Source organism: Labrus mixtus, chromosome 18 (assembly GCF_963584025.1).
Source record: "Labrus mixtus chromosome 18, fLabMix1.1, whole genome shotgun sequence".
Lineage (NCBI taxonomy): Eukaryota > Metazoa > Chordata > Actinopteri > Labriformes > Labridae > Labrus > Labrus mixtus.
In genome coordinates this window covers 23,811,416-23,821,794 of record NC_083629.1, presented here as the reverse complement: position 1 = coordinate 23,821,794, position 10,379 = coordinate 23,811,416, and the positions used below count along the sequence as shown (strand labels likewise).

The 10,379-nt window shown below is 39.8% G+C and overlaps 1 protein-coding gene across 1 annotated transcript; it reads right to left on the bottom strand.

Moving 5' to 3' along the window:
* Positions 1-2,332: 2,332 nt before the first annotated feature.
* On the bottom strand, positions 2,333-6,865 carry foxi2 (forkhead box I2). Its single transcript, XM_061063396.1, has 2 exons — positions 5,888-6,865; positions 2,333-4,340 (listed from the first exon to the last, which is right to left on the bottom strand). The coding sequence occupies exons 1-2, from the start codon at positions 6,507-6,509 to the stop codon at positions 3,736-3,738; spliced, it is 1,227 nt and encodes a 408-aa protein (XP_060919379.1). The 5' UTR covers positions 6,510-6,865; the 3' UTR covers positions 2,333-3,735.
* Between the last annotated feature and the right edge of the window lie 3,514 nt (positions 6,866-10,379).

Here is a 10,379-nt window from a genome sequence, read left to right as displayed (position 1 = left end):
TGAGGGGGATATCTTCACCTCTCTTCACAGAGTCCATAATTGATACATGGGGATCGGTGTGAAGGGCCGAGGACAATGGGCTTATTGTTTAAGCGCTCTCTGGATCGAGGGTGTCTGTCAGCCGCGTCGCCTTGGCTCCGCACCAGACTTGAACTTCTTTCTCTCTCCTGATTTCTGTCAAAGCTTTTAAACGCTCAGCTCATCTGTGTGTGTGTGTGTGTGTGTGTGTGTGTGTGTGTGTGTGTGTGTGTGTGTGTGTGTGTGTGTGTGTGTGGAGAGAGGACGTGTCAGAGTAAAACCAGCTGTGATTATTACATCAACAAACACACTTATGAGTACTAATATCTACACACAGACTTGTGTAAATCAGTGACCTTCTTCTTGTGATGAAAGATAAAACAGGAAGCTCAAAGTACTTTTTCGATTCTCTGATTTTTTTTTAAATGTTCAAAATCCAAAACAAAAAACCGCCAACCAGAATTTACATTTTTAGACACTTCAAATCCATTATTACCCCTTTACCTTTTCTGAAGATTATTTCCTTTTTAATAGAGATGGAAATGGAAAAAATAACAGAAGCAAAATGTTCTGTTTCACTCCAAAGCGACGTAAATCAGAGATTTAAAAGATGATTTTATAACAGTTATTCTGGATTCTGGAGTTTTTTCTTTTGAGGGGACCAAGAGGGAAACTACAGTATGCACATAAATGTTCAGTTTTATTATCATTTTGACAAGAGGTTTAAAAAGTTGTTTAAAAAATGTTAATCTTTGAGTTAAGTAAACATTTAGAGGTAGAAAATTAGCTAGGAAAGGGAATAAACGCTGCTGATATTTATCTTTTTTTATATTTTGACAGTGAAGCAGGTAAGAAGGAAATGGAAACAACAACATCCACTCAGACTGACATGATGCTTTTTAACGACTGAACAAACTTTACACAACGAGGGATGGACATTAATACAAGAGGTGACCTCCAGACACTATAATAGACGTATCTAAAGAAAGACTTGACATCTAAAGATCACCCCCCCCCCCCCCCCTTTCTTTTATTATAATTATAACTCTTCTTTCTAATTGAGCTTTAAATTGAGCTTGTGTTGCTTTGCATGCTCAGGTAACTGTGAACAAGCATTTCAATAAAAACTGTAGATTTCTGTTCTTCATCATGATTCTGGATTTGATGTCTTCATCTTAAAGATTTTTTCTTGCCACTGTAACTTTAGCTAAATGTTGCTAAGTGCTCATGACGATGGATTAACGCTGAGTCTTTGTAACATCACAACAAAGTGTAAAAATCTTTTACCTGCTTTTTGTAGAGTGTCTCGAGATAACACTTGTCATGAATTATATACAAATAAAGATTGATGGATAAAGACTCTCTCTCTCAGACTCTTCTGAGCGTGACATCGTTCCTCAAAACATCAAGTCGCTGACGATGAATAGAAAAAGAAACAGAGACAGGCAGATTAACTTTGCTTTAGTTGGACTTGAACTCCCGGATTAAAGAATTAAAATCAGAGTTTAGAACTTGTTTTGTGACTTAAATAAGACAGTCGTTGGAGAAAAAACACGTCAAGTTTGAGTTTGGATAAAAAAATGAATGCACAGACTTTGAAACTAAAAAAAAAACATCTAAATATTTGCATTAAAAATCTCTGCATCTCTGCATGGGATGGAAATTAGTTGTCAAAGGAATTTACATAATGGAAAAGATAACTTTTAAAATAAGACTGCAAAATGCAAAATTCCTTGACGGATGGTTTCCATGGCAACACGTGATGGAGGATGTTTAGATACAGGTTGGCAAGGGTAAATGTGGTAATATCTTAATTTATTAAATATATACTGTATAGGGGATGTATGGAAACACTAATTAAATCATGGTTATGTCATTGGTGATGTGTGTGTCACTTTTTTGTTTTGGGTTTGTGTGTGTGTGGGTTTTTTGTAAGTGGGTTGCTTGTTTTTTGTTGTTTTACTTTTCTCTATTACAAAAAAAAAAATGGGCAAACTAAGATATTATTATAACCATTTTGTTTTCTTCTTCTGCATTCTATTATTGTTTGGTTTGGATTGCCCAATAAACACAAAGTTGCAAAAAAAAAAAACCTCTGCATGAACACGACTACCCTTTGCAGTTTGTTGCTGTTGTTGTTGTTGTTGTTGTTGTTGTTGTTGTTGTGTATAAAGAGTAAGAAGCTGCACGGAGCTGAGCGGAGAAGAATCATTAAATGTGAGGTTTAAGTGAATTTACGAGAGATGCATTCAGATGAAAATGAATCCCTGAATACTCTGCGGCCCAGTTTTGAAAATGATGCATGACAACAGAGTGGAGACCACATGATGTTTATTAAGACACAGGTGACACTGCCTGGAAGCTGTATGCACTGTAGAAAGATTTTTTAAAAAAGGACAAAAAATAGATACAAAAGCCGTTCAATGTTTGTCACACTGAATCCTGAGAGAAACCATCGTATATAGCATATAGATTTATATTTATATATATTCATATATTTAAGACATCTGTGTTTCTGTCATACTGTTCTCGGCATGTTTTTTTTTTAAAACTAATATTCACTTCTCGCTTGAATCAAAAACTACGTCCAGACAACAGTAGAAAACAAAAAGCCTGTTAGCATAAATAGCATAAATAATCACAAAACCGTCTTTATAATTTACAAAAAATACAATTTTGAGAAAGTCCAACGTGTATTTACAAGTTGCAGAAGTGCTGCGTTTTCAGTCGACATGGAGGGTATCAAAAAATAAGGCAAGAGGGGTCATATTCGTGTGAAACTAATTTGTTACTGCATTAAAGAGACACGGCGGCGCTCTCTGTCTCTCGTGTGATTGTCACGTTTTGAGGTAATGGCGGCGTCACAAAGGCAACTTTGGCAGAATAAAAGCTGAGTCGGCGTAACAAAAATCAGCTCGGAATTTGGGGCTCCATTTTGGCAACGCTTGCAGACGTGCACGGTGAGTGACATCTTTAACAATGACGAGAGAGGAGGAGGGAAAAGATCCTGCAGAAAATCTAAAAAAACAGATGTTACAAATATTACAAAAGAGTGTTCAGTGGTTTTGTACTTTGCGTTGTGTGTTTTTTAAGCGTTAAGAGCAAAGTAGAAGCTTTGATATAGTCGTTAAAATAAAAGAGTTAAAAAGTTTAAGTGCTCTTTTTTTTCTGTGTGTCGAGTTCAATCATCTCTAATATCTCTCTGCTGGACCGACGGGTGAAGGAAGGAGTGTTTACGATGCAGAGAGGAGTAAATTACCCAGCATGCACCGGGGCCTGTGACTTCTCTGAAGAACATTTACTTTCACTGCGAAAACGCAAAATCTTAACCGGAGCGTTGAAGTCAAAATATCTCCTCACACACATTTACTCACAGCCACGTTCACCTGAAGCGTCCAGGTAAATCTAATCTCAAGATAAAAACACAAACACGGCCTGATGTGCTCATTATCAGAATTATTATATTCCAATAAACTTCACCTGTACGGTTCTTGTGCTGCACGGGTTGCCAGTTCTGCTCATAACAAGCAATTTAAGACTTTTTTTTTTTTTTGCCTGTTTTATTTTGAAAATCCGGAGTTTTTCAGGACTTGTGAGGTGAATGTGGCTTATGAGACGTGGTCAGATTAGATTTTTTTTTCTGCAGTGTTTTGTGTTCTGTGTGTTTCAGATGGATTCACCGGGCAGCAGCAGGTCTCTAGAAACGGCGTGACGTCCTTATAGCTCGCTCCCTTCCCGCGGGTAAATCAGGCTGTTGACGCTGAAGCTGTTGTAGAAGTGACCGTTGAACTGTCCGCCCTGCCCGCCGCCAAACGTGTTGTAGTACACTCCACGGTTAAAGTGCAGGCCGTCGCCGTGCTCGGCGGGCCCCGCGTCCTGCCCGCCGTGGTTCAGGTGGTACGGGCTCAGGGCCGTAATGTTCCTGTTCGACAGCTCGTTCACCAGTCCCAGGGACCCCTGCCGGCCGGGGCCCCCGGAGCCCAGCGAGGACATGCTGCTGTAAAAGTTGTTAAAGCAGGGGGCGCTCGAGGACAGGCCCGGCGGCGAGGAAGACGACGAGCCCTTGTGGTTCTCGTTCATGGCCTCCATCTCCGGCGAGGACGGCCCCAGCAGCTGAGGACTGTCTGACGGCTTCAGGGGGGCCCCCGCTCCCCCCGCTCCTGCCGGTCTGCCGTCCTCCACTTTAGTGGCTCCTGACGCTCCCGCTGCTGCTGCTCCTCCGGCGCCGCTCGGGTCGGAGCGTCTTTTCCTTTTCCTGCGGAAGTTCCCGTTGTCAAACATCTTTTCACAGTTCGGGTCCAACGTCCAGTAGTTTCCTTTTCCTGGAAGACGAGACGCAGAACATTTCACATCATTAGAATTTACATTTCAGATTAAATCAGACCTGATCTGAAGACGTGAGGATGAAAACATGACATTTTTATTGTGTAACTTTTATTAAAAAATTATTCACGCTTAAATAATCATTTTCCCCTTTAGAGATAAGACTCTACAGATACATGCTTTGGAAATAACATTGCAGCTAAGCATATTTTAAATCAGTTGCTCTAATTTCTCTCATATTTCCGTCTGTTTTAAACACTTAAAATAATCAAAATTGACTGAACCAACTTCTCTGAGCTCTAGTTCTCGTCTAGACTGAAACAAAGGAGAGGATTAAAAACTATCAGAAATACTTTATAAATCCCAGGAGGAAGTTCAGTTCTTACAGTTGCTTTTAAACATAATGTAGAAGTAGGAAATATAGAAATACATGTAAAAATAAAATAGAATAGAGATGTTATAAAATAAGGAATAAGTACCAAGTGAGACTAGAATAAAATGCGATGTTCAAACTGAAAGATATGTGTCTTAAAGATATAAACGATATTTAAAACTATAAATAGACACAAGGTGTTGAACAGTGTAGATGAATACGGATCAGTGTGAAAAACATGTGTGACCGGTTTGTGGACACATTAAAGTTTCAGGGTTAAATATAGACAGAGCAATAACTGTCAGACTGCAATGCAGGCATTGTTTTTGCAGATAAAAAATACTTTAAAAATAGATTTTAAATATTTAAAGTATAAGCAAAAATAGAACAACACCTCCTTTAATGGAGCATTAAAGATACATACTTCAAAAAAGTTCTTGAAGTTACAACGTTCACTCCCAGGATTTATAACCTTCACCCATCCCTACAGCCCGTACTGAACTGGATTGTTTTAAATAGCTCGTATCGCCTTGTTGTTGATGATTTATGACTCATTGTAATGAATGGTTCGTTTAGTGATTCCTTTATTTAAGTTAATTGTTGTTAAGTGTTTTAAACTCTGTAGATTGTGCTGCTGCCTGTCTCGGCCTGGACGCTCTTGTAAAAGAGATTTTTAATCTTAATGAGACTTTTCCTGCTAAAATTAAATAAATTAATGAATGTCTGTACCTATAATTTAGTAAATAGGGAAAAATGTAAATGACTAAACAATCAGGTGGTTTAACATTTATTAGCATCTGAAAACAACAAGTTCCTTTAAGCCTATTTTAAGTGTTGTTTTTTTTACAGTGCAGACATACATTAATACATTTAATATGCTTTAAAAATACATTTAAAGATTTCCACAAAGCATTAATGTTTGGTTAAAATTTTTAGAAAAACAAAACAAAAGAAAGATTAGCGTGGAGGGAAAAAGATTTAAGCAAAAACACTCAATTAAAAGGTCTAATTTTATTTTTATTTTATCATTTTAAAGTTTGATTCTATATTTTACGGGTTCAAATGATTCAGTCTGATGATTTAATGCTTCCTGAAGTGTCCCTTTTTATTTAACTTTTATCTGACCCTCATATTATGACAGTGTAAAGATGTTCCCTGGTGCGTTCACGGTACCTGGGTCATCCTCGTCCCTCGGCACTTTCTTGAAGCAGTCATTCAGAGACAGGTTGTGGCGGATCGAGTTCTGCCAGCCGGCCTTGCTCTTCTTGTAAAAGGGGAAGTTGTCCGCCACGTACTGGTAGATCTGGCTCAGGGTCAGCTTCTTCTCGTGTGCGTTCTGGATGGCCATGGCGATGAGCGCGGAGTACGAGTACGGCGGCCGGACCAGCTTCAGCAGCTCCTCCTGGCTGGCGATGGACAGCCAGCCCAGGTCCGGCCCCCCGAAGCCAGGTGAGTTGGTTATGAACTGCCGCTGGGAGCCGTAGGAGGGCGGGATGAAGGTGGCCGGGTTGTTTCCGTGCAGGTAGGACGCGGAGGAATTGACGCCCGGGCCGTTGAGCCACAGGTACGGGTTTGGAGACGACGCGTAATCCCCGATGCCGTACCCCGCGGGTCTCTGCGCGCCCTGCAGACTCTGCTGGTGGTACATGCTGCTGAAGTTGTCGCAGTAAACAGCGGCCATGTCCGGGGCCTCCTGGGCGCCTTTGGGTGGTAGAGAGCCGACGGTAGGGGAGGTGGTGTGCTGGTGGTGCTGGTGCTGGTGCTGGTGATGGGACTGGGGGTCGATGGAGTTCATCACTCCCCGCGGGAAATCCCAAAAGGAGAAATGTGGAGTGTTCAGGTGTCCCTCTCTCCCTCTCTGCGCGCAGACTGCAGCAACAAGTGTCAGAGAGGATGGAGGAGTGTGGGGGACTTTTAATAGTATAAACCCTCAACAGCAGCCACATCCAGGAGCAAGAGAAATCCCAGCAGCCAATAGACACACGCAGAGGAGCAGGAGGTGTGGTCATGTTCTCCCCGATCAGAACAGAGTGGGTCAGTGGTTCCAAATGTTCCCCCTGCAGAGACACAGCAGACTGACTGCTGGATTCTGTGTCCTCAGGGAGCACGACGAGGAGGTGATTACAGAACCTCCATAAACAAACAAAACACTCTGTGAGAACTAAAATAACTTTAAGGAATCGTTTCCCACCTGTGTGACACTTTAAATACATCAGTGGAGAGACATCAGGCTGGGCTGTTTAACCCTTACTGACCCAAAGGGAAGATCAATGAAAAATGGTTTATGGATTTGGATTAACAGAACTTTAAAAAAGAAAAAAAAAGAGATGCACTAAAAAATGTAATAATAGGACAGTGTATAATGCAACTTAAATCAAGTTCATATTCATTTATTCACAACAAAATTTAACAATTTTTTTTCTTCTTGTGTCTGTGCTTGCTCTTCACCAGTCTTTCTCATTACAGTTTGTTAACATTATCGTCTTCTTAATGTCTTTTCTTTCTGGTTTTACTATTTTTATCTTCTTTTACTTCTTACTGTCCTTTTATTTCTGCTCTTATCTTAACTCCTCTTATGTTTTAACTCAGTGATTTATTATCTTACTTTGTCCATTTATGTTTTATATTTATATTTACTTTTTATTATTATTAATATTATAGTTTTTTTTAGTTTCTATTTCTTTCAAAGCACTTTGTAAACCTGTGTTTTTAAAAGGTGCTAAATAAATAAACTTATTATTATTATTATTATTATTATTATTATTATGCCACTAATGGTGCACAAAAATCCAAGCAGCTTGGGGCGCTGGTGGCGCAGTGGTTAGTGCACACGCCCCCTGTATGGAGGCTGTAGTCCTCCAGGCGTACGGCCCAGGCTCGAGTCCTGCCTGTCGTTCCCCACTCTCTCTCTCTCTTTTCTCTCTCTCTCCCTGATTTCCGATTCTATCCACTGTCCTATCGCTCCATTAATGGAAAAAAAAGCCCCAAAAAATCTTTAAAAAAAACAAAAAACGATTCAAGCAGCTCAGTTTTGTTTCATGTCAAGTCATCACCAAATCAGTTTGGTGATGTTCCTGTGTTGAACTTCAGCAGACACTGGAACAGAACGGCTTCAATGCATGCAGAGATTCTGAATTAAGGGACATTCAGAGTGGTCTCTTATAAGGCCTAAGTGATCTGGACTCTATTAGACTTGTTTTTCCTGGAGTATTATTTACATGATACCTCTTATTTCAGCTTCTACCTTAATCATGTAAATCATGTAGAAGGCTTTCAGTTAAGGCTGGTTACACATGAGATGATTTTAGGACCTGATTTATTGTGAGAGACTAGAAGCAGAATGAAAGTTATTTCTTTGTTTAGACTTTATCAGTGAGTGGACATTAATCTACAGCAGACAGCAAACTTACATTTTAACTATTTTAATACATTATTTTCATTTGTATTTCACGTCATGATTTAGTTTTATTTTGTATTATTATGTTTTTTTTTTTAAGGCATCTCACACCCGTCACTTTGAGAACCACTGCCCTACATGAGTCGTGCATGAACGGGTTGGTGGTCTTCATGCTGCAGTCAAGAGAAGTGGTTCAGATAGAAGTGATTGTACCCGACCTAAAAAGCCTCTGCATGTTTCTAATAAGCTCCACGAGCAGAAACGTGCTCAAACTAGGATCAATATTGGAGATGCTTTTTGAAAAATGGAGAGAGGTTAGAACACAGAAAGGTTTACAGACCCATGCAGAGCTGGATAAACACTGAAGCTTCAGAGTCCACCACATGGTGACCTGTGTGAGCATGGACTCTAGAGAGGAGGGGGGGGGGGGGGGGGGGGGGGGGGGAGACAGCTCTCTATGATGTTTAGAATTTAGACTGCAGTACCCATTTTAACCACTAGGGGTCAGAGTTACATATTGCTCCTTTAATGCACAATTTATTCTTGATCTTATCAACCTTAACCTTCAGAAACTTTCACCATGTTCTCACCACATCACTGGCTTTTTATCAACTGAAGAATCTCCCCACCTTTAAGTTAAATTATGCTGACATACCCTCGACATGTTATGAGGAAAAGCTGCTGTGTGATGCAGTTGGTATGAAGTCATTTTTAACCAGTTTCATCTCCTCCTTTTCATTCTCAATTCCAGAAACTTTCTGAAATCATGATGGTTTTTATTGACTCTTTGCATTTCTTAAATCATATTTCACTTTTAGGAAGTCACATTCCCATCAAATATAAATGTCCTTGACTTTGGGAGAGGATGGTCTCTAGAGTTGAGTATGAAGTCTGGTAGGATTGATCGTCTGGGCTGCTCTGTCATGACTCATCCAGAGGTTTGTCTGTGTGGCTGCTGATGAGGTTGAAACATGTCACGACTGGGTGACTGCAAATTGGCAATTTTGTTTACAAAATATTACCCAGAACGGAGGAAAAAAAAAAGAAAAAGATAGAGCTGGTACTGAAAGGAAAGTTTCATGAAGAAAATGCTAAAGATCTCTCACACACTCACACACACACACACACACACACACACACACACACACACACACACACACACACACACAGAGAAAGAGAGAGAGAGAGAGAGAGAGTCTCGAGAGCGAGCTGAGGAGCGAGCTTTTAAACCCCCTGAGAAGCGTTCAGTCCAGGTGATCACAGTTACCCTGATGAGACGACCTGCCTCTTACTGAAAATCAAGAACAAACCTGATACAAATCAACACGGCAAATGGACACTTGTGAAAATAAATATGCAAATTAAACTGAATTTTCACTTAATGAGCAAATTATTTACCTGTTAAGTATCTGTGTATACGGACTAAAGAAATAAAAATAAAAAGGTTTCTGGTGCGCACCAGAACTAACCTGTTCTCATGAGAAAGTGTGACATGTTCATGAGAACAATTCACACGATTACTAGAAAGTTTTTTGTGCTCACAGTAAAGTTTAACATGTTCTGAGAAAGGAGAAAGTTTGACATGCCAACGAGAAAGCAGCACAGGTGAACTTAAAACTTTTTTTTGAATACAGGGGATAAACTATTTATCTTTAATTTAATAAAAAAAAGTGACACAGAGTGAAAATGTTGAAGCCTTTTCTTGTTTTCATCTCGAGGATTCAGGCTTACAGCTCATGAAAATCAAATATTCAGCATCATAAAATATCAGAATATCAAATAAAACCAATTAAAAAAAAGATTCATACTTCATAAAATAGATGTTGACCTTCTGAAAAGTATTTTAATTTGTGCACTAAATACTTGGTTGGGGCTCTTTTTTGCACATTTAACTGCATCAGTGTGGTGTGGAGGCCTCAGCCTGAGGCCCTGCTGAGGTGATATGGAGACCCCGGTTGTTTTCATAGTGACCTTCATCTCGTCTGTTTTGGAGTTTCTCATCTTCCTCTTGACAAAACCCCCCTACACTTTTTTACAATTATTCAAAAATGTTTAGATGCACAGGTATCACGTGTACGTGAAACTCTCTGAGATGTCTCCAGCTCACTGAGACTCAAAAGAACATCAAGCTCGTCCTACGAGACAGAAGGAAAGAAACTCTGAGATGAACACTTCACACTTTCTAATGATCATTTCTTCTGCACTCACAATATTTCCTCCTGAACATAAATCATCTCATGTGAACACTTTACTTTCTCATGGAGGTTT

Coding starts and splice junctions, on each gene's coding strand:
- foxi2 (XM_061063396.1), bottom strand. CDS start 6,509: ATGAACTCCATCGACCCCCAGTCCCATCACCAGCACCAGCACCAGCAC. Junction 4,341..5,887: donor GAGGGACGAGGATGACCCAG/GTACCGTGAACG, acceptor CTCGTCTTCCAG/GAAAAGGAAACTACTGGACG.